This window comes from Mesocricetus auratus, unplaced genomic scaffold (genome assembly GCF_017639785.1).
Source record: "Mesocricetus auratus isolate SY011 unplaced genomic scaffold, BCM_Maur_2.0 Super-Scaffold_100010, whole genome shotgun sequence".
NCBI lineage: Eukaryota > Metazoa > Chordata > Mammalia > Rodentia > Cricetidae > Mesocricetus > Mesocricetus auratus.
The window spans coordinates 64003747-64031524 of NW_024429194.1; the positions used below are offsets into that span (position 1 = coordinate 64003747).

The 27778-nt window shown below is 50.6% G+C and overlaps 2 protein-coding genes and 1 long non-coding RNA gene across 5 annotated transcripts; 2 read left to right on the forward strand and 1 right to left on the reverse strand.

Annotated features, from left to right (window-relative positions):
* Positions 1-332: 332 nt before the first annotated feature.
* Positions 333-8874, forward strand: LOC101836004 (keratin, type II cytoskeletal 74). Its single transcript, XM_005067283.2, has 9 exons — positions 333-803; positions 1423-1637; positions 2146-2206; positions 2855-2950; positions 3169-3333; positions 4730-4855; positions 6079-6299; positions 6827-6861; positions 7313-8874. The coding sequence occupies exons 1-9, from the start codon at positions 333-335 to the stop codon at positions 7510-7512; spliced, it is 1590 nt and encodes a 529-aa protein (XP_005067340.1). The 3' UTR covers positions 7513-8874.
* Positions 3555-5261, reverse strand: LOC121142860. 2 transcript variants are annotated; one of them, XR_005879974.1, is made up of 5 exons: positions 5150-5261; positions 4974-5058; positions 4675-4838; positions 4316-4426; positions 3555-3793 (listed from the first exon to the last, which is right to left on the reverse strand). It is a non-coding gene; the product is annotated as an uncharacterized LOC121142860 (long non-coding RNA). The 2 variants fall into 2 exon arrangements; XR_005879973.1 differs by having other exon boundaries at positions 4675-5058.
* Positions 8875-17197: 8323 nt separating the features above from the next.
* Krt71 (keratin 71) lies at positions 17198-25451 on the forward strand. Of its 2 annotated transcripts, none has more exons than XM_021225579.2 (9): positions 17198-17641; positions 19666-19880; positions 20416-20476; positions 20927-21022; positions 21316-21480; positions 21680-21805; positions 22928-23148; positions 23731-23765; positions 24675-25451. In XM_021225579.2, exons 1-9 carry the CDS (start codon positions 17198-17200, stop codon positions 24902-24904), a joined length of 1593 nt encoding a protein of 530 aa, XP_021081238.1. In that variant the 3' UTR covers positions 24905-25451. The 2 variants fall into 2 exon arrangements, with proteins under 2 accessions (XP_021081238.1, XP_005067341.1); XM_005067284.4 differs by having other exon boundaries at positions 24699-25451.
* The last annotated feature ends 2327 nt before the right edge of the window (positions 25452-27778 follow it).

Consider the following 27778-nt stretch of genomic DNA (forward strand, 5'->3'; position numbering starts at 1 on the left):
TAGTAGATAAGCAGGAAAGCGGCCTCACTGGAAAAGTAAAGCTAAGAGATCGCTGAGGGGGATAACTCTGCAGGTCCCTAATTAGGGAACAGATAAACTCCAAATTAGACCACTGCAGTGTGCAAGGGCAGCATATTCCATTTCTATCAAAGGGCTTTGTTACTGAAAGGCTTGGAGATCTGTGCTCTGCAAATTGCCCCAGCCCTTCCTCAGGGGAAGAAGGTGGTGGAGAGACGCCCCTTTCCAGTGTCCTGGCCTCCGTAGGGATAAAAGGAGGCCGCCTTCTTGTGCCTCAGTGTCGTGTACTGTTCCATCACACCGTCTGCTCCAACATGAGTCGACAACTCAACTTCAGGTCTGGTGGTGACAAGGGCAACTTCAGTGTGCTTTCTGCAGTGGTGCCAAGGAGACCCCTGGGTAGCATGGCTTCTCGCCAGGCAACTGGTCACAGGGTTGGGGCTGGCTTCAGCAGCAGGAGCCTTTGCGGTCCTGGAGGGAATCGGCATATTTCCTTCGATGTGGCAAGTGGCGGTGCTAGGGCCACAGGGCAGAGCTTTGGGCATGGCTCTGGGTATGGAGGGACTCGAACCAGCGGCTCTGCCAGAAGCATGTTTGGCAGTGTGGCCCTGGGGCCCACTTGTCCATCTATGTGTCTGCCTGGGGGCATCCACCATGTTACTGTCAACAAGAGTCTGCTGGCCCCACTCAATGTGGAGCTGGACCCTGAGATCCAGAAGGTGCGTGCGCAGGAGCGGGAGCAGATCAAGGCTCTGAATGACAAGTTCGCCTCCTTCATCGACAAGGTGGGTCTTATAGGAAGACATAACGATGCCATAGCAGGAGCAATTCTGTTTCCTGGGCAATGGATGGATGTGATGGGGCCTGGACATGTGGTCGCTCGTCTCAAGGGGAATGGAATAGATTTACAAGGTGCCCAGAATGGGGGATAAATGAAGATTGCTTCATTTGGGAATCTTATAGAGAAGGTGGGGAACTGGATAGAGGTAGCTTTATTTTGAGAAAAGTGGTGATTTCCTCAAGGTCAAGTTGTGGAGGGTGTTCCCATTTTGTTTTTTAAGAATGTGAACAACCGAGAGACCTGAGAACAATCAGAAGGCAGGGTTCACAGGACAGGGAGGCACATTTAGACCTAAGGGGATGTCTCCTGGGCCCGGGGTAAGGCTACAGAAGAAGTTAGAATGCTGTCTCTGGGTCCAAGCGCTCAGTGACTAGAGGTCCCCAAGGCCGGGGATGCACTTATTCAAGGTGTCTTCTAGGAAAGACGTCTGGTAGATAGTTAGGGCTCAACCCTAACCCACAGGGTTTTACAAAACTCCCTTTCTCTTGGGAAGCCAATGGAGTACATCCATGGGGCATGATAATATCTGTATGGTTCCAGGTGGCTGTGGGTTTGGGTTCCAGGTGCGCTTCCTGGAGCAGCAGAACCAGGTGCTGGAGACCAAGTGGGAGCTGCTGCAGCAGCTGGACCTGAACAACTGCAAGAGGAACCTGGAGCCCATTTTTGAAGCCCACATCCGTGGCCTTCGAAAACAGCTAGAGACGTTGTCTGGGGCCAGGGTGAGGCTGGACTCAGAGCTGAGGAACATGAGGGACGTGGTGGAGGACTACAAGAAAAGGTGAGTAGGCCACTAAAGGTTCATGTACCAAAGCTGCAGGGTCAGGAGCTCATGTGATCTTCTCCAGCTATGGGTTCGCTGCCCTCTGGATGCTTCGGTTGCTGGTTAAGGATTCTGTGTAGGCATTGGGTATTTTCCTGCAAGAAATCCAATGACTTCTCACACCACTGTCCTCTTGGCAGTCACTTCTGGCATAGGTTACTTTTCCTGTCGTTGTCACCAGCACCTGCCAGGGCAGCTTAAGGAAGGAGAGGTTTGTTTGGGATCATGGTTTGAGGGGATGCTGGCCTTTCTGGCTGGGAAAGCACAGGAGCTGGTAGCTCCACAGTGATGGGCATCGACTCATTCCACGCTACCAACTAAGAGCCAGAGAGCTGAGGTCAGAAGCAGGGTTAAGCTCAAAATCATAATGCCCAGAGATCCCAGGATCCACAGGGCTTGCCCTGTAGTGGAAAGAGGTGACTTGACAGACAGGCGAACCTCTGCCATCTTGTCTCCTCTCCCACAGGTATGAGGTGGAGATCACCCGACGCACAGCAGCAGAAAACGAGTTCGTGTTGCTTAAGAAGGTAAGCCCAGGTTAGGTGGTGGTGGTGTACACTTTAATCCCAGAATATGGGAGGCAGAAGTAGGTGGATCTCTGTGAGTTCAAGGCCAGCCTGGTCTACAGAGTGAATTCCAGGACAGCTAGGGCTACACAGAGAAACCCTATCTCAAAAAACAAACAGACAAACAAAAAAGGAGAACTTAGAAGCAACCATGGGCTTCAGTCTCTCTCCCACTTGTACCCTAAGCGACTCTGCTGAGGACTTCATCCGGGACACCTGGAGTGGGGTCTAGGGGCTGAATTTAAGTGGGACCAGAGTTATGACTTCCAGCAAGTTGGAGAGGAAGGACACATAGTCAGGAACTGGATAGGAAAAGACAGGAGGGAGTCATTGTGGGGACACTAGGAGAACATGGCTCAGTGCAGCTTCCTGTGTGGCTTGAGGGAATGTGAGCGCCTCTCTGGGCTGCGTGTTCTTTAGGTGAAACAAAGGAAGACTGGTCCTGCTCCCTCCCTCTGTTCCCAAAGGTTCGGTCAGTCTGTGAAAAATTGATGTTGAGTGACTGCATCAGCATGCTGAAAGTCAAATGGCTACAGGGTCAGGCAGCAGCAGACAGGGAGACTAGTGTGATGAGGGACGTATTGATGACCTTATGGGGCCTCTTGGCAGGATGCAGATTCAGCCTACACGGTCAAGGTGGAACTCCAAGCCAAAGTGGACTCTTTGGAGAAAGACATCAAGTTTCTCAAGTGTCTGTATGATGTGGTGAGGGCGCTTTTATCCCACACACTTCTGCCTCTCTTCAGCTGAGAGCCCCTGACCTTCCCAAAGGGACATCACTGGGAGGGACTCAGGGCCACTTCAGATAAAGGTGCTTCCAGAGATTAACGTGACCAACTCTGGCAGAGGCCACCGACCCAGAAACCTGATGGAGAAGAGGTGATGATCTGGGGGCCCTGACTCTGCTTCTATCTCCAATTCAGGAGATGGCTCAGCTCCAGACTCATGTCAGTGACACCTCTGTCATCCTGTCCATGGACAACAACCGGGATCTGGACCTTGACAGCATCATTGCTGAGGTCCGTGCCCACTATGAGGACATTGCCCTAAAGAGCAAGGCTGAAGCTGAGGCACTGTACCAGAGAAAGGTGAGCACCAGTGGGGCAGGCAGGGGGAGCCTCTTTCCTTCCTGGAAGGTCCCGCCACCAACATCATAGAAATGCTGAGTGTGAGTTGGGACCAATAGCATTCTGTCCGAAAGGAATTCTTGGCAGTGCTATCAAACTAGTATGGATGGACAAATCCAACAGGGAGAGACGTCTGGTCCTGGAGGAGACACGGACTGAGACACTGCTGTTGTAAAGCCGATGGATTTATGGGGATGACGGTGCAGTGGCCCAGGGAGGGAGGACACAGGTATTAGAACAGAGTAGTAGTGGGAGAGCTGGGGTCAGCGGGGAGAGACGAGGAAGCCCTGAGCTTCTTTCTGTTATGCATGAGGGCGTTAGAAGGCCCTCAAGAGCCAGCTGGAATTCTAAGAGCATCTGATGAAGAGATCAGTTGATGCAGCAAGACCCTCAGGGTAATTAATGTGTCAACTTTCCATTTCTGTAACAAAATGGAGAGAAAAATCAAACTACGCCCAGCAAAGGTTTGTTTTGGTTCACGGCTGCAGAGGTTTCAGTCCGTGGATGCTTGGTCCGGGGACACACAGGACATCATGGCGGAGCTCAGCTCACTTCACAGCGTCCAGGAAGCAGAGACAGTAGGAGAGAGTGGCCGGGTGCTTCAGTTCCTAATATTCCCTTCAAGAGCATGTCCCCAGTGACATGAACTTCTTACTAGTACTTATATCTCGATAGTACCAAGCTGAGGACCAAGATATTAACACATGGGCTTTTGGGGGCCACTCCCAACTTCAACAATAGCACCACCAAGCAAGGATGGCAGGTGTAACTGAATCTCACTGCCCGCTCCTGTCCCTTGTCCCTGTCCACAGGCATTCCACTTCCTCCTTCCTGAAGGGCTGGGCATAGGTAGAGGAAAGCCACTAGTCCCCCATTCTACCACAATCCCACCTACAACCCCATCTAAAGACATGTGTGTCCCCAGCCTTCCTTCCCCTCTGACCTGTGCCTGGGAAAGTTCTGCAGAAGAGGGTGAGCCTAGAAAGAGCCGGCAGGCTGCATCTTCAATGCCGGAGAGGAGAAGAGCCAGGCTGGGCCTTTAGGAGATGCCTCTCTAGATACAGGATGACAAAGAGGAGTCAGAACTCTCACACTGGAGAGGACTTAATGAACGGGAACTGTACCTTCCTTGTCTACTCTGGGAAAGGACTCAGGACAGGGGCAAGCTGGGTCACACGCAGGTCCTGCCTGAAGGACTGGATGAGGGGGTTTCTTGGTCAGAGCTGGAAGGGCACCCGGGCACTGGCTTCACCACCTCCACTTCAGGGTCACCTCAAGCTCCCTGGGGTAGGTGTGCTCTACCAGGACTGGTCATTTCCTGCGTCTCGTCCCCATCCTCCTCTCTCCTGCACTTTAGATTCAGGAGCTGCAGCTGGCGGCTGGCTGCCATGGGGACAACCTGAAGCACAGCAGGAATGAGATGCTGGAGCTGAGCCGGCTGGTCCAGAGGATACGCTGTGATGTGGCTAACGTGAAGAAGCAGGTGGGCAGCGACCAGGCGAAGAATGAGAGGCACAGCTGCCCCCGTGTGATGGAGACACAGGGCTGCCCTTGAGGAAGAAGCAGGTCTCCCTCCCAGGCTTGAGAGTCCTAGAACCTACCATAGCCCTCTTTCTCATCCTGCATCGGAATGGGGAGGACGCCATCTGTCTGTGGCTTACCCATTATGCAGATAGGACAGCTGGGCTGAAAAGGAATAGTGACTTGTGTAGTGTGTCCTCCCCCCTTGCCTTAAGTTTTGTTTTTGTTTTTGTTTGTTTGTGTGTGTCCAACACACCTGTCCGATGTCTTTTTTGTGTGTGGCCCTCTGAGAGCAGGCCTTAGGCCTCCTTCTCTCAAGTGGCTGGGAGCATGGGGTGAGACAGGATCCTCTGTTGCCACCCTGCATTCCTGTCCTCATGGTGGGGCATGGCCCTGGAGGAGGGGTGCGGCAGCAAATGCAGTCCTGGATTCTCCCACCTGTGTCCAGGGCCCTTCCCTTTGCACTGGTCTGACCTGAAGACAGCAGATCCTAAATGATGTGTGTGTGTGTGTGTGTGTGTGTGTGTGTGTGTGAGCATGTGTGTGAGAGCATGTGTGTGAGTGTAGCTAAACTGGCTGTCAGTAAGCCCCAGTGATTCTCCCTTCTCTACACCTAACCACAGCTCTTGGGTTATAAGTAGGTACATGGCCAAACCTAGCTTTTTATGTGTGTTCTAGGGATTGACTCAGGTCCTCATGTTTGGACAATATCGATTTTACCTTCTTAGCCATCTCCCAGTCAATATCTTTAAACATTCATCTGCAATGGAAAGTGCAGATTCTGGCTCTGGCTACTCCTTTCTGTACTTTGGGTCCCTTCTGTATAACAAAGCTACTGTGCTACCTTACCACTCTCTTAGTTATTTCTCCCAATGTAAGGGAGAAAGGGCTTGCTTTGGCTGCTGTGGGAGAGCATGATCCAGCATGGTGTCAGGCTGTCAAGCTGCATCTGTGGTTAAGAGGCAAAGAATGGTAAATCCCTGAGCTCAGTTAGCTTTCTTAGGTCATCCAGGACCCAATGGTACCGTTCATGTTTAGGGTGGGCCTTCCTACTTGACCCAATCTAATCATGATCTCTCATAGGCACAACGAGAGCCTTGTCTCCTGGGTGACTCTATCAGGTTCATGATATTAACAATCACAGTATTTTATGTTCTGCCCATCTCTCTGTTCTTTATTCCCCAGTGTTCCAACCTGGAGACAGCCATTGTTGATGCCGAGCAACGAGGAGACTGTGCCCTCAAGGATGCCCAGGCCAAGCTGGATGAGCTGGAGGGCGCCCTGCAGCAGGCCAAGGAGGAGCTGGCCCGGATGATGCGTGAACACCAGGAGCTGATGAGTGTCAAGCTAGCCCTGGACATTGAGATCGCCACCTACCGCAAGCTGCTGGAGGGCGAGGAGTGCAGGTGGGGATGCTGGAGGACAAGGCTGTGGTGCCACGGGAGCAAAGCTATGGTTTCTCTGGCCGAGGGGACATTTGAGAGAGGAAGATGAGGAAAACTGTTAGCAACACCATGAGAGAGGGCAGCTGTGGTTTTCCAGGTGAACTCAGCTGTGCTTCCTGCAGGGGGATGTCAGAGGCCAGCTACATGTACAGGGGGCTTTGTGGTGATACGAATGGAGCTGTGGGGACAGACAGATTGTCCCATTGCCCCACGCTAGCAATATGGCCCCAGAAGATCATGCTGCGCCTCTATTTCCCCGTCTGTAGAATGGAGGTTAGAATCTTCATAGATTGCTAAAAGAATGAATTAAATAACCACAGGAAATCAGGAGCCCACCAAGGCTCATCTGAATCCCTGAGGTTTTATTTCGTTGGTTTGTTTGTTTGAAACAGCGTCTTTCTCTGCAGCTCAGGCTGGCCTCAAAACCATGGTGATCCTCCCACCTCAGCCTCCTGAGTGGTCTTATCTTTTAACTTTCTGTATTTCAGGATGTCTGGTGAGAACCCATCCTCTGTGAGCATCTGTGAGTATCCTAGAGAAGGGATGGGCTGAGGAAGCAGGGGCTATGGGATACTTTGATGCACCTCCAATTGCCATGGTACCTCACCTAGAAGTTTCTGTTACCCTCCTGTGAATGTTCTCTGGCATCAGAGAAACATTTGCCACCTTCTGTCCCCTGAAAAAGTGATTGAATTAACACCCATCTCCCTTGTTGTCCATCTCCTGGGACAGTAGTCTGGAGAAAGGCTTGGGAATGGTCACTTCCCCAGGATATCCCAGAAGGCAGGCCCTGTATCTGTTCTCTATGGTGCCCCCACACAGGGTTAGGCACATGGCAAGGTCTCACTCACTGCATTGGCTATGCACGTGGACTTCACATTGTCCCGGGATAAGCAGAACACCTTCAGAGATGGCAGTTATCATAGTTGTGGTCACTTGCTGACAGACACCTACTCTCGGCCTTTCTTCCTCAGCTGTCATCAGCAGCAGCTATGGTTCTTACGGTTATCAGCCAAGCTCCATGACCTCTGACTTTGGGGTTGGCAATGCAACTGGCAGTCCCAGCACCCCTCGAAACAGCCAGACCAAGACCAGAGTAGCAAGAGCAACAGATCTCAGGGACTCCCAGAACAAGAGCACTGCTGTTGGTAGCCTGGCCAAGAAGACCACTTGATAAATCTACTGCCCCGCTCACCTCAGTGTCTGGAGAAAGAATGTCTTTGCTGCTGCCTGGAGATGCCCATCACCCTTGAAGCCTCCGTCCCTGAGTTTTAGGACTCTCTACTACACTTGACTATCCACTATCCACTTTAAGTTCTGAGTGACGCAGACAGTCTTCCCATGTCAGTAGGCCCCATGTGGGCTTCTGACTTTTCTTGCCTTCAGTCTGCAGGAGGCTTTGGAAGCTCAAGCTATCACTGTCTTCTTGAGCTAAGGAGACTATGATCAACCAGAGAGAGGGGAGAGAAAGAGGTGGTGAGGAAGGAGGGGCATTGAGGTCATATTCTCAATTGTCCACATTTTTGCCCTCAGAATGGGTGGGACTTTGCCAGTCTTTCTCTGTCCCACTGGCCAGGCCATTGAAGAGTGACGGGATTGTTCAGGGGAAAAATGTACATGTTCGGAGATTCCCCCGATAAGCTCCTATTCATAGAGTCACATGGAAGAGATTTTTAACTCATTTTAGCCTTATCTACAGTACTTAAAGTTAGGGGAAATTCAATGACAAAACTGCAGGACAGCCACAACCCAGTTTATTGTCCAAAACAACCAAACACAAGTTGAAAAAGCTCTGTTGGCTCATGTAATAGTTCAGAGTCCCAGACCTCAAAGTCCTGAGTACATTTATATACTCTAAATCATAATCCTCAGAATGATTCTCTGGGACACAGTGACTTCAGCTCTATTTTGGCATATGAGGAAAGCAAATTCAGAGGCTTGGTGATGTTGTACAATGGGGTCACCACCTTTATTATCAACATTAGTTTCTTCCACCTGTCAAGTACCTATGGTGTGCCAGGTTGTCAGGAGCCTGGTATGTGTTGCCTCTAGTTCTCACCTAACCCTGCAGAGAAGGCACAAGCCACATCTTTGGTACACACAGGGAAGCTCTCAGAGTGACTGAACTAGCCCACATCATATGAGTGATTGAGCTAGCCCACATCACACACCTACGAGTCAGCTCAAGCCTGGCAGACAGCCAGGGTTCATGATGTTTTGCTGGTATGTCACAATCATTGGCACTTTTAGAGAAGGAATGTCAAGGTCCTCGATAAAGCAGCTGATCATGTTGGCCTTTATGAAGACCATGGCTATGTTTGGTTCTTAGACCTCTCTCTGGATCTGTGACCTCCAGGACTTTATGACTCTAGGATGCTATTGCTGTAAGCTGAGTCCAGCAGGTGACTTAATCTTGTCTCTGGGTGGTCCTATCCAACTTGCTGTGTGAAGGATGACACCATCTTGTCCCTCCTTTGCATGGCCTAAAGACTCTAAATTTCTGCTGAATGTGCAATAAACTATCTTGGAGCAATGTCAGGGGTGCACATCTGTCTGTCTGTCAATCTGTCCAAATCTTCTACTGTCTAAATACAATGTGACCCACATGTATGTGTGCACAGCCCTGTTGGGCAACTGGAGGCCACCCAGGGAACTGCACAGGAGGCCACTTCAGGCTTCAGGGAGAGACAGAAACACTCAGAGCCATGCGCTTGTGCCTCTCACATCATCTGCAAAAATGAATCAAATGCATGCAGCACATAAATGCAATGGTTAAAACTATAAAACTCCTAGAAGAAAACACAAGGGTAAGTTTGTAAGAAAGTGGCAACTGGGTGGTGGTGACACACACCTTTAATTCCAGTACTTGGAAAGCAAAGGTAGGCACTCCATGAGTTCAAGGCCAGCCTGGTCTATAGAGTGAGGTTCAGAACAGTCAGTGCTATACAGAGAGACCACGTATTGAACAAAAGATGAAAAAAAGGAAAAATAAAGTGGGAAGAGCGAGGCATACTATAGTGGTGGGTGCTGCTGCCTCTGCATTTGAGAAGCTGAATTCAAGGCCACCATGGGGTTCACAGTAAGACTCCTGCCTCAAGCAACAAAAGTATGCAGGGGAGGTAAGAAATTAAGTCAGAAGACAACCTGCAGGAGGACAAAAAATATTTACAAATCATTTTTCTAGTAGGTTCTAGTAGTCAGTGTATGAAAGGAACTCTTACAACTCAACAGACAAGGGCATCCAGCTAAGAAATTGCAAAGGGGCTGAAGACTTGGCTCAGCAGTTAAGATTGCTCTTCCAGAGGACCCAAACTTGATTTCCAGCACCCACATTAGATGGTTCACCACTACCTATAATTCCACCCCCAGAGGATCCAACACCTCTGTCCTCTTCAGGCATCTGTATTCATGTGCACGCACACATACACATGCATGCACATACATATATACACACACAAGCATCAGGCATACATACAAAATAATCAAGTTTGTTTTTAAAAAAGAAATATGCAAAGGATTTTAATGAATTTTCATCTAGAAAGTATACAAATGGCTCAACATAGACAATAGAAAGTGGGAAGCAAATCCATAATTTATACCTTCTAAGACGATTATAATATTAAAAAACAGGAACTAACGGATACTGGTGAGGATGTCCAGAAGTTGGAACCTTTTGTGTTTTTGTTTTGTCTTGAGACAGGCTCTCACTATGTAGCTCAGCCTAGTCTAGAACTCACTATGTTGACCAGGCTGGCCTCAAGATCTTAGAGATCTGCCTCCCAAGCACTGCCACTAAGCCAGGGAGAGAGGTTAAAATCCCTGTATGGTCCTTAATAATTAGGCTGGAGCGTTGACTCAGTGGTTAAGAGTACACGTGACTCTTGCAGAGGACCCGAGTTCCATTCCCAGCCCCCATACGGTGGCTCACAACCATCTGTCCTTCAGTTCTAAGGGCTCCCATTCTCTCTTCTGACCTCAGTAGGCACCAGGCATTCATGTGGTACAATAACATAGACACAGAGAAATCACACACACACACACACACACACACACACACACACACACACACACACACACATAAATAGATACAAGGATTTCCATGTGCCAGTAAGTCTGCTCCTAGAGATACCAGCAAAGGAATTGAAATCAGATATTTCAACAGCATATGTGATGTACATGCTCAGAGCAGTACTAGACAACACAGCCCAAACTTCATCAATGAATGGATGACAAAATCTGAGGTATGGTATATACTTACAATGAGTATTTTTCCTCTAATTCATAAAAAGAAATGCTGTTACAATGGGAGTGATTCCTGGAGGAGGGGTGAATAAAATCATGCTAATAAAAGAGAAAGAGATTGCCCCATTGCATGATCCATTCATAGAAGTGTCCAGATTAGGAAATTCAAATAGAGAGAAACAGTGGAAATATTGGGCTGCTGGCAATGGATGGAGGGCTTTCTTTGGGGTGAAGAAATGCTTTGAAACTAGAAAGAGGTGGTTGCCTATACCACTGGGAACGCAGGAATGCAATTGTTCACCAAAATGGTTAAATTTATGGTCTATCATTTTCATTTCAATAAAAGTACATATTGAATGTGGAGGTATTAGTAAAAAGGAGAGAGCAACTGTGTCCCAGTTCCTCACCATCAGTGGCAATCTGCAATAGACAGGGAAATTGTCTAGGTCTAGGGCCAGTAGGACACAGGGACAAACATAGCCTTTATTCAACTGACCTAGGGAAGTTCGAGCTAGTCTTTAATGGCTAGGATATGACTATCTGGGACTCTGGCTACCACCAAATGAGGCATCCTTAGGATCTCTCACTGGATTTCCTGCTTATTTAACTGGCTACCTGTGTCTCATGCTGTGGCCATGGAGGACAGTTGGTAGCCCAGCGTCTGTGTTTGCCCTTGATGAGCTGAAGTTATGGCAACTCACAAACTTCAACATTTCTTTCATCGGCCAGAACTGTGGCCCTGGAGCTTGGATCAGGATTTGTTATGTGTGTGCCTATGTACATATTCATGTGTGTTTCTGTAAGTTTTGTGTGTGTAGGTAGGCATGCATATGTGTGTGGAGGCCATAGTCCAACTTCTGATATCTTTCTCTACTGTTCTCTACCTTATTTTTATCTATCTATCTATCTATCTATCTATCTATCTATCTATCTATCTATCTATCTATCTGCTTATTTATCTATTTATTTTATATTTTATCTATTTATTTATTGAGACAGGGCCTCTCCTTTAACTTGAAGTCTATCAGTTGGATTTAGCGGTACTGACTGGCCAGGAGGGCCCTCAGATCCTCCTATGTCTGCTTCCCAGTGCTAGGATAGCAGGCACACCCCACCAGTCTGGCTTTTCATGCCAGTGCTCTGAATCTGAACTCAGCTGTCCACAACTGTGTGGCAAGCACTTTGTCCACCGAGGTACCTTCCTAGCCCTTTAGAGCAGGTACTCCAGTCTTGCTGAAGTTCTCAACACCTATGTCAACCAGCTAACGTGAGCACAAAATACCACCACCACCAGAAACTTCTCTCTGTTCAGACTCAGCAGAGAAGGTGAATGCTTACTGGACCGAGAAGTCCTCCAAGGCAAGCTGTGTCTTCCCCATATGTGGTGGATGCCTGGAAGGAGAGGCTGCTTGCTAAATGCTGAGTGAGTCATTTGGGAAGGGACATCCTCTCAGGCCCTCTGCTGTCATAGTCTCAGGGATGCTGGATGGAGGCAATGATTAACTCATCCTGTTACCAGCTGGAGTCACTACCTCCTCTCCCAGGGATATTATCGAGCAAGAATACACAGGAAATACACAAAATGAGATTATTGGAATTAGAGACAGGAGCACTCAGGGGTGGAAGGGACAGGATCTGGATAGTTCAGTGTTCACCACTATGGTTTAGCAGCCAGACCTACAGAAGAGAGCAGAAACCAGAGGCTGTGGGAGACACCTGGAGGGCAAGTATCTGCTCCAGGCATCTATGTTGCAGAAAGCCAGGCTGTGAGAGGCCCAGGTTACAGGCTGCACCCACTCTGCTGGGAGCCGGGAGCTGAGCCATGGTACAGCTACTCACCTGCCATGCAACCTCAAGGAAATTGCCTAACTTCCTTGAGCATTAATACATCATTTACAAAGTGGGGATAATAATAGTGCCAGCCTTCAGGGCTGTTGTGAGGGTTAAATGAATTAATGTATGTGAGGTGCTTAAAACTGTGGCTGGCAGAATGAACCCTGACTAAGTGTTAGCTACTGCAGTCATGATCGTCTTTATTATTATTTACAAGGTATCTTCCATCCACCTCGGGGAATAGGTGCACCAGATGTTGGTGTCTCCCTCCCTAGGGATGTAGAAACAGGAGCATAGGAAGGTACAAACCCTACTCACTGTTACACAGGTGATGAGTGGTCCAGGTGAGACTATGACATGGGGTCCTCAGAGTCCCAAGTTCACACACTATGCCAAAGGCGTGGAGTTGGGCAAAGGAGATGGTCAACCATGTTCAAAGGAAGTGTCCCGGCCAGAGAGCTGATGGAGGTGGCGGGGGACAGGGCTGTATCTCTCCACCAAGACTACATTCCTCTGTCCTTTATACCCCAGTTCTTGGGGGTGAGCTCACCTGTGGCCTTTTAAGTAACAAACTTGTTGAGCACCCCTCCTGCCCCTCAAGTGGTCTGATTAGGGCCACACCCTGGGGTCTGAAGTCACTCCATCTGGCTCAGGCCAGGAATTACCTCCCTGAGCCCATGCAAGAGTACAAAGAGACCTCAAAGGGATTCACAGACAACACTCTCATGACCTGGTCCCTCTGCTAAGGAGGGCTGGGAGGACCCCAGCTGATGTCATCCAAATAGCCCAGCTCATTTTCTCTAATTTTGGAGATAATTGCTTTGCTCAGAGAGCTACCTGCCCCTTTCCCTGTGCCTCTAGCCTCTCCTATCCCCAACCTTACCCACACAGGGCTACATTCTGCCTCCTCAGACATGTGCCGTTTAGGCTCTCCAAGGCCCAACAGCCTTCGGTGACTCCTTGACATACTCACAGCCTAAGATCTGGAGTTTCTGTACCCAAAGTCACCCTCTACTCATGGTCACTTCAGCCTAGTGGGCCTTTCCCTCACAAAAGACCTGCCCCTCAGCATCCTGGGATGCTTCCCCTACTTCTTAGGGGTCAGTTCAACTGTTCTTCCATTGAAAGATGGGAATCTAAGCCTCTCCTGCAGGCAGCCTGTGTGTGTTGAGTTCCCAACCCTCTCCTCTTTGTTTATTTCCTTCTCCAACCCTGAAGCTGCAGCTGGGGGACTCAAGTCTCCTTCAGAGACTTTCTTTTAAGAAGTTGCTGACCCAAGACCTCTGGAAAGGTCAGCAGATGCACCAATCAAAGCCATGGGACACAAATGTCACTGCACACATGGAAGCACAGATGCAGAGAAAACTAAAGTTTACTCATTAACACAATAAAAGAGCAAACTATAAACCAATATAATACATAGATAAAGCTGATTGGCTAGGCCACCTGCCTGTCCCTTGAATGCCCAAGCCAAATCTCCCTGGTATCTTCAGGGTTTTATTCTATGACCTCATGGTCTTCCCATTTTACAGGTGAGCAATCCTGTGGCCATAAGACACTGAAGGCTGGCTGAGCACCACTCAAAAGTCAGTTCTGTAAGAGAGCCACCTGCTTGGGGACAAGTGTGTAGTAAGGTCTTCACCATTAGGCTTTGGGATCCCTGAAGCAGGGGTCTGTCTTCTCCTGCCCCCAATTCTTTCCAGATCTCAGTTAAAGCAGGGGCAGAGCCTTTGTACCCTTGGTGAACTGGGGCTCCATTCTGGTTTTCTTTACTCCCTCCCTTTACCCTCTAGCACAATGTGAGCATCCTGGTACCCCATCTGGGTCCACCCTTCCTGTGGGTGGTCCAGAACTCTTGCTTCCTTCTCTATTATCATTCTCATCAACACAGGGTGTTTCATTCCTCATGTCCAGTATCTGATTAACTCATTCAGGCTACCGTGTAAATGACTTGATAATAACCTAGTGAGCTGTTTCTCTCAGGGACACTTGCCTTTGTAGGGCAAAGACACCAAGAATAAGCTCTTTGGAGGCAGGGCGCTTTGGACCATTCCCATCAGAAGTTGGTTATATGTCCAACAAACATTTGATAAATTAATCAACTCCAATAGATGTGGCATCAAGTCTGTAAAGTGCTTCCTACTGAGTTTTATACTTGGCAGCCACTTGATTGACTGTGGCTATTATTTGTAATGGTCACTTTTCTGGGATCAGCAGAGGTCTGGGAGAGCCTGGGTGTGTAGGGTCACCACCCCTTCCCTGTCCTCAGCATCTGATGCCACTATACCGGAATGTGCTGATTTGGAGGCCACACTGGAGAGGAAGGAGGGGAGATGGCTGAGCCTCTGGCTCTTTAGTCACTGACACCAGTTATTGGACATTAGGAATGTTTCAAGCCTTAGGGAGCACTTCATATAGAATAACATGTGTAATCCTTGCTACCCCTGCATTAATGTCTATTGTCCCATTCTCCCTGGGAGAAGTGGAGACCAGAAAGGTCAAATGTGGTGGAGAAGAAATTGGGTCCTTGGAGTCTGGGTTTCTATCTGGTACCACTCCAGTGGATGGAAGTCCAACATCCCATCTCTGTTGTTTGCTGTGTCTCCCGCAAGGGGCTGCCTGCTGGAGAGGGCTGATCCTAGGCTCACAGAGGGAGGCATCAGTAGCTTATGGAACCCTCACCATACTCAGAAACCACCATTTCCCATATGCAGCAGTTATGAACAGAGGACCAGAGTGCAGAAAAGACAGGCCAATCCAGAGACCAGGGTTTCAGCGACTTTTTGGAGGAGCAGAGTGATGTGGGCCACAAGGTGGTGAGAGAAGAGGTCAGGGATGTGTGGGAATAGCTTGGCAATGTTGGAGGGCATTGGAGATGAGACCAGTGGATGAGATGACCAAGGGCAGGCAGGGAGAAGTAAGGAACAGAGAGTGGGTAGGAGCAGAGGACAAATACAATGCTGGCTGGGCCGGGGTGCTGTCATATATGTCAGGGAATGTATAGCTGGCAAAGCCATTGACAGGAATGCTGTGCCAGGGCTATATTCTGAGAGCATGAAAAAAAACCATCACTTCAGCATCACACAGAGGTACTGTGGGTATTCAGGCTACTGAAGGGGACAGAGGCGGGAGGAAGGGAGAGAAGCATACTGGATGGCCTCTGGGAAAGTCCTGGGGACGCTCTGCTGTCCTTACAAAATGAAGTTGAGATGATGTATGATGTGGTCTTCAGAGGAGCACTAAGGAAGTCATTTCTGTAGTCACTGTCTTCCACACATCCAAGAGCATGCCCAGGATTGAGGGATGGGAGCAGAGCTCAGATGGCAGCTGCACTGGTCCAGGAAGACCCATAGGAGACTGGGTGGAGCATGAGAGTAAGAGATGGATGTGAGACGGACGTGGGACAGGGAGAAAAGAGATATGACGCTGTTTTGATATCAGCAAGGAAGACAAGATGGCAGGAGGGAATGGAAAGGAAAATGGGAGAGTAGGTTCCATGCCCAGTGTATCCAGATGGAGCTCCAGCCTTCCCTGCATCCAGATTTTTCTTCTTTCACGACCCTATTCAATTGAAAGCCCCACCCCACCATGGGACCCTGGCAGGGACCTTTGAAAGAGGCCACCAGAGGTGAGGCAGCCATGGGCTGACCAGGGTGATCAATGGATGGGACTGGGGCCCGTCATGGGAGCCAGTGACCTAGGACAGAGAGCACCACAGATGGAGCCTCTGGGAGGCAGGTGTGGTGCACAGTCGTACTCCAGTTGAGAGCCCTCTGACCTTAGCTGTGTGAAGTCTGGACTTCTAGGAATGGCCCGAGCCAGGCTTGACTCCTAAATGCTCAGACCTGGGCATAGTAGCTGGAGTTAGGGCTCACGGCTGAGGGCTGATTCCTGCCCTTACTAGCAAATTCACATGGCAGGAGAGTGGGGCATGATGAAACAGAGCTCCTATGGTACCCACTTGAACTCCCCAAACCAAGTCCATCCTGTCTGTCCTCTCTGCTTACTGCCAGTTAGCTCCCCATCAAACTCAATGCTCTTGGCTTTTCATTTTCTCCAGTGGCCAAAAGGCTTGTCCCCTCCTTCAGCCCCTTAACAACCTGACTATGAATGTTTGAGAGGTGAAATGGGGACATCTATCTCTCCAGAAAGTGTGATAAGCACATGGTTGTCACTATCACATGGCTGTTGTGGCCTGGGTTGATCAATGCTAAAGATAGAGTCTCATCACTCTAGTGCCCCAGCAGAGAGAGTCACTTCTCTAAGGCCTTTGTCTGCAGGAGGCCTGGGGAGAATGGCTGCTCGATGAAGTCTGTCTAGGACAGAAGGTACAGCTATGGTAGAGTCCTTGAATGCTGTATTTAGTGGGCAACTCTCTCCAAAATGTCCCTGTCATCTCTGCTCCCTGAACCCCTACAAGGACGTCAACCACAAAGACGAATCTGAGAGATGGTATGGTGCCAGTGACATACCCCTGGGGCAAATTACCTTATAACAGCGGGTTAATTAGATAAGACCCAAATTACCTGAGCAAGGTTTGCAAGCCCAGCAATTTGACAGTTTCATGTTGTTTCAGAGATGGGGAGGGCCGATCTCTGGCTCAGCACAGAGAAAATGACTTCTTGCTCCTAGGCAAGCCAAACCCACGAATTAAGCGCCCCACTGCCCATCTGCAAGCCCAATGCCACACATATATAAAGGCACCTGGTCCTCACCACAGCCAGTACAACCTTCCTGGGATTTGCATTCCTCCGGTACTTGTACACTCCGTCTCCACCAGCAACATGAGCCGCCAATTCACCTGCAAGTCTGGAGCTGGCAACAGGGGCTTCAGCGGTTGCTCTGCAGTCTTGTCTGGGGGCAGCTCATCCTCCTATCGGGCAGGAGGCAAAGGGCTCACTGGGAGCTTTGGTAGTCGGAGTCTCTACAGCCTGGGAGGTGCCAGAAGCATCACTCTCAACATGGCCAGTGGCAGCGGCAAGAACGGAGGTTTTGGATTTGGCAGGAACCGGGCCAGTGGCTTTGCTGGCAGCATCTTTGGCAGTGTGGCCCTGGGACCTGTGTGCCCGGCTGTGTGCCCACCTGGAGGCATCCACCAGGTTACAGTCAATGAGAGCCTCCTGGCCCCACTCAACGTGGAGCTGGATCCGGAGATCCAGAAGGTGCGCGCGCAGGAGCGGGAGCAGATCAAGGCTTTAAACAACAAGTTTGCCTCCTTCATCGACAAGGTGGGTCAGTTAGGACGGGGGACTGGGGACAGTTCACCTCTCCTCCTGTTGGAGTAGGTGACCTTCAATCCCTCAGGAGGCATTGAAGTTGGGTACATTTATTGTACACAAGGTGTGAATTCTGTTACCTTAATATCTTGTAAAAGAGTCTCTGTTGTCCAGAGAGAAAACACCAGCAGAGGTTGTTGATGCTGGCACAGCCTTCCAATAGTTACAGGAGAACCCTGGGGAAGAGATCTGGTCCTTGCTGTGGAGAGGTCTGGCTTGGTACTGTTGCTAAACCCTGTGGTCACACAGGCTGCACACAGTGAATGCCAGGAGGCGGAGAATCAGCTTCGGGCCAACCAGAAAGTCAGTCTTTCTCCCAGGCACCTGACTAGTCCATCAGGACTATGAATGGGTGTGTGGTCACCCCAGGCACTTGGGGCTAAAGGATGCCTCCACAGTGGATGTTTGTATCAGTGGTCGAGGGCACTCTTGCAAAGTAGGGGTAGAGGTGCTCTGGAGTCAGAATTGGCCTATGATGACCATGTGCATGACTTTGGGGGACGTTGCTTGTCCCATCTGGGTTATTATGCTCTTACCCCTAGTGCTAGTTTAGAAAGGAAGGTTCATGCAGAGATCTTGGCACGATGCCTGGCTCAGACTAAGCCCTCCCCACCCCAGTGGTGGCCGGCGCTGCCGCGGAAGGGCACTGGAAAGCAGACGAACCTCAAGAGATCCTCCAGCTCAGCCAGGTTCTGGCTGCAGTATATGAGAGACAGCTTCTCCCGGCTTATGGGTCAGCAAAGCCACAGAGGCCAATGCCACACCTACAGCCATTTGGAGGAGAGGCGGGTGAGGGTTCACCCTCAGTCTCCTACCTGCAGGTCTAGGTGCAGAGTTGCGAGGGTGAATTGTCATGTTGGTTCCATGACAGTCAAGCATCACAGCCCCAGGCCTTGTGGCCACAATAGCAGCCCCTGCCCCACAGTGCTAGTTTTCCCCTGTGGAGGCCTCGCCCTCTGCTCGGACTCAGGGGCCAATGCTAGCACTGTAGCTTCTTGTCCTCGAGGCTAGTCACATCTAGGCAATCAAGGAGCTCTGAGGATTTTAGTCTGGGGGTGGGAGTGTCCTGCACCTGTGTGGGCTGGGCCAGAACCTACAGAGGGGTAATTTCAGAGACACAGAAAAGCAAGATGAGGGTGGTCTTGGGGAATGGGAAGGAGACCCAAAGCCTGGTTAGCTCTCCAGGAGCTTTGGTCTGAGGAACACTGTGTCTAGTGGCATGCTTGTTTCAGTGCAGAGTTTCACACTATTCCCCATCCTGTGAACACAGCCTTGCTTGAGTGTACCCGTGCTCACTGATGTAAATAAAAAGAAGTACAATTTTAAAAATTTGTGCTACCCGTAACCATCTGGGGGTGAAATATGCTAATGACCCCTGATAAATTCCCTGGTCTGGTGAGGACCAGGCTCTGTCTGTCCACCCAGTTCCATGTTTCATGCTTGTTCCAGACGGCGGCCTTCTAGAACTGCAGGCTTATTTGTTGGGGGGTGGGCAGCGTCTGTGAACAGAGATGGGGTGGAGGCCCCATGTGGGAATTTGAAACACTCAGAAGCTCTTGACCCAAACCTCACTGCACATGAGGAGCGGACCTCATCTTCAGAGGGGGTGGCCTTTCCAAATAGACACACCCAGTCTGGCCCCATGCTGCCGTTGCCAGGTGTGTTCACACATTCTGCTCAGGCACCGTGGGCTCTGGTTAACTGGAGGTCCACAGTGAAGGGGCACTTCTCTGGGTTTAGTTCTGAGCTCGGCCCTTGACTAAACTTCTGGACCTTGGGAAGAAGCAAAATTTCTTTGTGCTCCAGTTTCTTTTCCACTGATGACGGCTAACCCACCTCTGACCAGAGCTGCCTGCCTCCTACAGCTGTAGAGGGGCAGAGGAAAAGATACTGCCAGAGCGCCGAGCACAGGGGCCTCATGTGACATGTATGAATTCTGTGGAGTGGGAACAGGTGTCTGTGGGTTTGGGTTCCAGGTGCGCTTCTTGGAGCAGCAGAACCAGGTGCTGGAGACCAAGTGGGAGCTGCTGCAGCAGCTGGACCTGAACAACTGCAAGAACAACCTGGAGCCCATCCTTGAAGGCTACATCAGCAACATGCGGAAGCAGCTGGAGACACTGTCTGGCGACAGAGTGAGGCTGGACTCCGAGCTGAGGAATGTGCGTGATGTGGTGGAGGACTACAAGAAGAAGTGAGTGAGGAGACAGGCTGTCACAGGAGAGCCAGCCCTGTCCCTCTGAAGGGTTTAAAAAATTGGGTTTCAAAGTTTTGTAGAGTCACCACATTGAAAACCCAGAACATGCTCCCTGATCCCTAGTCTTTGGACTGACACTGGGGACAAATGTCCAAGCATTTGGGCAGTCGTCAGCTCTGGCTCAGGGTCAGCGCTGAGTAAACGAGCTTTTATGTTGAGAAGTGCATGGGAACACTTTGTTCACACTTGGGCACTGCTCACATCCGGTATGAAGCAACTTGCTTCCTGCATCTCCCTTGGTTCCCCAAAGCTCATTTGCTCCATACACTTCCTCTCCATTTTCCAAGGTGGATCTTCTTCCAAAACTGGCCACCATGCCCCTTCCTCCAGAAAGCCTTCCTTACTTGACTGGCCTTTTAGTCTTCTGTGCCACCCCCCCCGGCTGGCACTCTTTTCCATACTCAGAGTCTTCCCTGGACGCATCAGGGCTCTTGGCGAAGGGTGTAAGCTATGGTCCCTGGTCTTCTCTCAGGTACGAGGAGGAGATCAACCGAAGGACGGCTGCAGAGAATGAATTTGTGCTGCTAAAGAAGGTGAGGGAAGGCAGGTCCGAGGCCGGAGTCTAGCCAGAGAGGCTGAGCCTACCAATGCGCTTTGCCATCCGTCCCCAAATGGGTGGATGCAGAAACAGCAATGAGAAGGCTGGAGGACCACGATACATTCACGAGGAATGAAGGGAGGGTGATGGGAAGAACTCCTTGGGGGCTCCCCGAAGCCATGGGACTTGGCTCAGGTGTCACAGAGGTGACTTTCACAGCAGCCTGTCTGGGACACCCTTTCCAGGGGTCCTCATTCCTGCTCATGGACCAGGTTCTCAGGATGGGAGATGAGGGCCGTGCCTTCAACTGCCCCTACTGCCTTCCTCATGAGCCACACAGGAGAAGATAATATCTCCTTCCTCCAGCCAGGCATCTGGGCTGGGGATGGATGCCACTTTCTGGGTGGCACCTGTGTTGACTGTGGATCACTGCATCTTCTTTCAGGATGTGGATGCAGCTTATGCCAACAAGGTGGAGTTGCAGGCCAAGGTGGACTCCATGGACCAGGACATCAAGTTCTTCAAGTGTCTCTATGAAGCTGTAAGTCTCTTTGCATGCCATTCTTCAGGGTGGTGAGTGGCTAAAACTCTAGTCTAGAGACTGGAGGACTCACAGAGGCTCCAGCTGTGAAGGGGGGCCACTCACATGTTACTCCTGAGAGCCCCCACTCCATCCCTGAAACCTTATTCCATGGCAGCAGAATCCACCTAGGGACCAGTAAGGTATTTTCTTTGCACATTAAGGTAACAATCTCGTGTTCCAGGCCCTATGAGGCATCACTAAAATTTGCCAGTGATCAAGCTGATATACTCTCCCACCCATGGTCCCTGTAGGAGATGGCCCAGATCCAGTCCCACATCAGCGACATGTCCGTCATCCTGTCCATGGACAACAACAGGAACCTGGACCTGGACAGCATCATCGATGAGGTCCGTGCCCAGTATGAGGAGATTGCCCTGAAGAGCAAGGCCGAGGCCGAGGCACTGTACCAGACCAAGGTGAGAGGCTGAGACTGGGGTGGCAGGTGGAATGGCACCATGTTGTGAAGGCTCAACCCAGTTACGTTCAGATAAGAGTCAGTGCCCAGGTCAGAGTTCCTTATGCCCGGGAGCCCTGACCCTCTTCAGTCAGGGATGCAGGGACCTCACAGATTCCATACTACCACACGTACCCATCTCTGTGCTTTGGGCTTTCCAGTTCCAGGAGCTGCAGCTGGCAGCTGGCCGCCACGGGGATGACCTCAAACACACCAGGAATGAAATCACCGAGCTGACCCGGCTCATCCAGAGACTCCGCTCAGAGATCGAGAACGCCAAGAAGCAGGTGAGGGCCCTTGGCCCGTGGCCAGGGGCAGTGAGCCTGGTGGAGGGCATGTAAGGTAGTTGAGGGCCTTGGCTTCCCAGATGTCCCTAATGACGAGAGAAGATGCTAGTGAGGTCACTGCCTCCAGCAACCGGACGTCTATGAGGCACCCTCTTTCCTACTCCCAGCACCTTTCCTTGGGTATTCTCGTCTCCCCCAGGAAGCCACCCCTGCCTACAGCCTGGGCTCCCCACTGTCCATGCTTTCCTGATCAGTTCACAGCTCTTAGCAGTTCCTCTTGACAGTTGCCTGCCCCCCACCCCGCCATCTTGAGCTGTGCCTACACGTAGCAGTAGCTTCATAAATATCATTGATGTGGCTGGGATGGGGCAGTGGCTCAGGGAGTCCCCAGGGAGGTAGGAATGACTCATGCTGGCAGGTGGGAGCAGAAGACGCAGATGGACTGACATGATGGCCGTGCCCCTAGTCTACCACATTTCATGCCCACAAAGACCTTGAGAAGCAACATTCCCACTCTCTCTGCACCAGACGAGAGCTGTGGCGAGGTTGTTCAGTACATAGCTGCTAGACATAGTCCCATGTTCTTATGGCCTTAACACAACGGCTCAGCAGTCATAGGCACAGTCAGCTCTCTGTAATTCACAGGTCAAATGAGATGAGGCATGGAATAGGTGGTGCTGAGCATGGTGCTGGGCACACAATCAACACCTGGGCAAGTAACCATCATTCTGGGAGAACCTCCTTCCTGTAACCCCGGCCTGTGGGCCATGTGTCTGGGCAGGAGCAGCCATTGCATCTAGTACATTGTCTTGTAATATCTCTCCTCTAAGACCCTAAACAACTCAAGAACAGAAAGCCACTTACTCACTGCACAGCCTGACCATCAGTGTATGCGCACTGTAGTGGCTGTGGTCTCCATAGGGCAGATCATGCTTTCCTCTCACCATGTATCTGGGAACAGGGGTGTATATGAGATCAGGAGGACTTTCCAGCACCTTCCAGTCAGAGCAGAAGCATGTTGTGCTTCTGGGATGCTACTGGATCTTTCTGAATGTGAGGGTTTGGCTGCAGACAGTGCCCATGCCTCCTTTAGTTTTCTAACTTCTTGATTTCTTTGATTAGGCTTCTAATCTGGAGACAGCCATCGCTGATGCCGAGCAACGAGGGGACAGTGCCCTCAAGGATGCCCGGGCCAAGCTGGATGAGCTGGAAGGCGCCCTGCACCAGGCCAAGGAGGAGCTGGCCCGGATGCTGCGTGAATACCAGGAGCTCATGAGCCTAAAGCTGGCCTTGGACATGGAGATTGCCACCTACCGCAAGCTGCTGGAGAGCGAGGAGTGCAGGTGAGCAGAGTGTGCCTGGGGAAGAAGCCTCAGCAGCATCACTGTGAGCTGTAGGGGAGCAACGGCGCCATGGTGATGATAGGAATGCTAATAGCAATTAGGAACAAGGCTCAGTTGGTAGAGCGCTTGCTTAGCATGCTTGAAGCCTGGCTTTGATGATCAGAATTGCATTACAACCTCCCCAGAGTGTCCTGCTTCCTTTCTCTCCTGAACCCCATTCCTCTATTAGGCTTCCTGGTTCCCTCTTCCTTACCCGCCCAGGTACGCTGTGAGCTGGGTGGAGATGTGCTAGGCTAGTCACTCCAGCTTCCCAGTGTGCTAGGGAGAAAGAAGGCTCACTATGGCAGAATACTGGGAGCCGACATACAGTCCTCATACACTATTATTCTGTCCAATGTGTTTCCTGATTACCCCCAAAGGTTCAGGGGTGGCTTCTGAAGCTTCTGAGGCTCTGCTTGTGCTAAAGCAGTTCTGCAGTTTCCACAGGTGCCCATTGGGTCCAGAAGCTCACCTCAGGCTTGTGGGGGCAGCAGCTTGGAAGAGGCTGTGGGAAGTTCCTAATTTTAATTCTCTCCTTAACAGGATGTCAGGAGAGTACCCATCCCCTGTCAGCATCTGTAAGTATTTTGTGGGTCTGGTGCTAAGTCATAGGCTCTGCATGGTCGCACCCTGTGTGTGTAGATGAGGGCCTTAAGAATCAGAAGGGAAAAAGCTGTGATGATAAAACCCAGAGGGCAGACCCAGGCCAGCTCTCCCAGCTTCCTGTCACCCCAGGACTCTTTCATCTTTATCATCCTGCTTCCTGGGGATGGCAGTAAGGGACAGCCTTAGGAGAAGGGCAAGTTCTAAGAAAATGATGCTGAGGGGGGCGGTCTGTCTCAGGCTTTTTTGAAGCTGGGTTGGCAAGTTATAGTCAAGATTGTGGCTGGGGATTTAGATGGGAGTGGGGGATGTTAAGGTACTCCAGAAGGGAAGGGACACTTCAAGCTGTTAGGGTTGGATCTGGAATCACAGATATTGCATTGCCATCTGTGGGGAATCAGCAGGAGAAAGGTTGGTGGTAGATTTAGCAAAGCCACCAATAGGAAGGGCAGTGAGGGTCCCCAAGACAAGTGGGTGAATGGGTACCTGGTTGAAGGAGATGGACTTGAGAGCCAGTGGGACAAGACTAAGGCACAGTGGGTATAAACTGAGTGATTTAAAACATAGGGAAGGCTGGGCGTTGGTAGCCCACACCTTTAATCCCAGCACTCGGGAGGCAGAGGCAGGTGGATCTCTGTGAGTTTGAGGCCAGCCTGGTCTACAGAGCGAGTTCCAGGACAGCCTCCAAAACAATACAGAGAAACCCTGTCTCAAAAAACAAACAAAACAACAATAACAACAACAACAAAAAACGTAGGGAAGGTGTCTTTGGGATATCCTCCCCAGGGTGAGGGGATGCCTATGATCAGGTCCTCTCAGAGCCCTGTCTGTCTTGGGGGAAGGAGAGTCCCTCCCTAACTCTGCCTGAGTAGGTTTGAGTCCAGCTCTCTGTCTCTCTCTCTTTGCAGCCATTATCAGCAGCACCAGTGGCAGTGGAGGCTATGGCTTCCGGCCCAGCACCGTCAGCGGTGGCTACGTGGCCAATAGCACTAGCTGCATCTCTGGAGTGTGCAGCGTCCGCGGTGGGGAGAGCAGGAGCCGAGGCAGTGACTACAAGGACACCCTAACGAAGGGCTCCAGCCTGAGCACCTCCTCCAAGAAAGGCAGCCGGTAGAGAGGGCTTCCTGTGGCTCCTCTCCCTCAGAACCCCCTGTGTCCTAGCCTACTGTCCCCTTCCTACTCCTTTGTACCACACCGGGGCCCCTGGATTTGTCCTTAGCCAACCTCCACTCTTTTCCCTCCAGTCTTCTGAGCCTGGGTCGCTCTGAGTTACCACGTGGGATGCACTTCTGATAGACAGCAGAGCTTCGCTGGCTTTGGCCTCTGCCCATGTCCAGCCTGTCCCTTCCACCAGCCTTTGCCTCTGTCCTTACCTGGCTTCTTGGGTCTCAACCTGGGCTTTCTCATCTGCTGAGCTTTTGTCCCAGCTCCTGCCGATGACAGGAGTAGCTTGGAATCCAAGAGGGCAACTAACAGACAATGAACTCAGAGTGGCCTGCCCACCCAACTCTGGCACAGTCTCATTTTGAGTGGGACCACTCAGTAAAGGACTCTGTCTTCACTTCCCCGCACCCAGAACCAGAGAAAAGAGGACCCTCATGGCTTCTCCTGTATCCTTTAATGCCCTCCCTGTTGCATCCTCAATAAACTGTGCAATCTGATGTCTTAGCCTCCGAGTATTCAGTGAGCACAATTCATGTGAACATGCATGGCGCACATAAGTCACAAGCAAGTGCACAGCTGTGTGTTGCCAGTACGGTTTTCTTTGTGGAACACAAATGAACAGTGCTAGCATGGGTTTTCTTTGTGGAACACAAATGAACAGTGCTAGCATGGTTGCAGATGGGGACTTCAGAGAACAGGCTGGAAGGAGGAGGCACTGGGGACAGAAGGATGGGCAGAAAGGGCATAGTGCGGTGATTCTGTGGCCATCAACAGACATCTGAACTGTGTCCTGGCAGGAGCTCTGCCCCTGTACTGGGGTCTTTCCTGGAAGGTGGGTGGGTATCTGTAGCTGCCCTGCTCTTCACTCTCTTGGGAGAGTGGAGTTAGTGAGACTCCCACATCCTGGACTGCTGTTGTACCAAGATAGAGCAGGCCACAAGTTTCTGGAAGCTGAGGCTGGAGTAGTGGAGTAAGTGGTGGCGAGGCTGGGCAGTTGGTACCATCTAGGACAAAGGGGCTATTGTCATGATGGTCAGTCCTGCCTGTGTGAAAGAGGAGTTCATGGAGGGTGGACAGGCTGTCTGGCCAGAGAAGGGATGGAGGCAGAGGAGGGGCAAGGTGTTTGTGGGTCTTGGAAACCTAGAGTTCACAAAGTCAGTGGATAACGGCTTGTTTTCAGGATAATCATACTCATAGTGCTGTTTGGGGCTGGAACAGAGAAGAGGAGGTGGAATGGCAGATGAGAGCTGAGAGGTCTTGGAGGAAGGGCTGAGTGGGTTGGGCACAATGTTCTGAGTATGACCATGGCCTGGGGCAAGGACACAGAGCCAGTCTTGAGACTCCTGACATACAGGAGTCAGCTTTCAGGCCAGATTCATTGTCTGCCAGGAGATAAGAGAAGAGGAGAGAGAGAGAGAGAGAGACAGAGAGAGAGAGAGAGAGAGAGAGAGAGGGAGGGAGGGAGGGAGGGAGGGAGGGAGGGAGGGAGAGGGAGAGGGAGAGGGAGAAGGAGAAGGAGAGGGAGAGAGACCCTGCTGTTTCCCTAGTAAAGGTCTTTTATACACCCCTGCTTTTGTTACCCTACTGCCTTTACAACATTAAGAAATAAAACGAGATAGTCAAAGATGTTTCCAGTCAAGAGGATCTAAAAAATGTCTCGGATTTATGGTGGGAAGAGCTGCTCTGGGTGCTGTTGATTTACCACTTGGATCCGGGGAGGGAATAAAGATTTCCACATTGTCCCTTTATGCACCAGGGCTCATAGGAGCTTTCAAGGTGAGCAGAGTTACGAGTCTGTTTTTTTCTTTGTAGAGCTACAGAGATGGAGCAGGATGCAACTAGGAGCCCCATGTGAGCTCCATGGCAAGTCCCAGCATGGAGTGCTTGGTTGGATAACAGCCCAGGCAAGATTCATGGATAATTTGGGGCAAAGGAATAGTGATAGTGTCTTTCCAGCATCTTCAGGTTCAGTTAATGGAGAGAGATGGAGGAAGACATTTGATGTTTACCTCTGGTCTCCACATATGCACATGCACACAGATGACAACACACACACACACACACACACACACACACACACACACGCACGCACGCACGCACGCACGCACGCGCACACACACACACCAAGAACAGATAATCAAAGGAGACCGGGGAGGCTGAAGCAGGAAGATTAGAGTCATGAGTTTGAGGCTAGCCTAGGCTAGCCCAAGCTATATAGTAAGGGAAAAAAGGAAAAGAAAAAAGAAAGAAGGTAGGAAGACAAGAAGAAGGAGTATAAAACTAAAGAAAAAATAAAATAGAAGAAAATAGGGCAGGGAATGAAGTCACCCTCTGTTACTGGAGTTTCTTGTCCCACCAGATCCTACAGCCACTTCAGCCCCAAGTAAGCACACAAAGACTAATATTAATTATAAAACTGTTGGCTAATATCTAGGGCTTCTTACTGGCTAGCTCTCTCTGTTTTATTAGCCCATAACTACTAATCTATGTATTTCTACATGGTCTCATCTTACCAGAGAACACCTGGCTCATCTCCCCCCCTCTGTCTCTGTCTCTGTCTCTGTCTGTCTCTGTCTCTCTCAGCCTCCCTTGACCTTCCTCTCACAACTTTCTCCTGATTTGGTAGCCCCACCTATCCTTCCTGCCTGGCCACTAGCCAAACAGTGTTTTATTCATTAACCAATAAGAGAAACATATATACAGAAGGACAGCCCCATCAAACCTCGACCTTCTGAATAGCTAGCTAGGAAATCCGCCTATGCTGCTGTAGGTTACTAGCTGTAGGTACCTGTCGCACCTGCTGTGCGGCCTGCATCCAAGAATG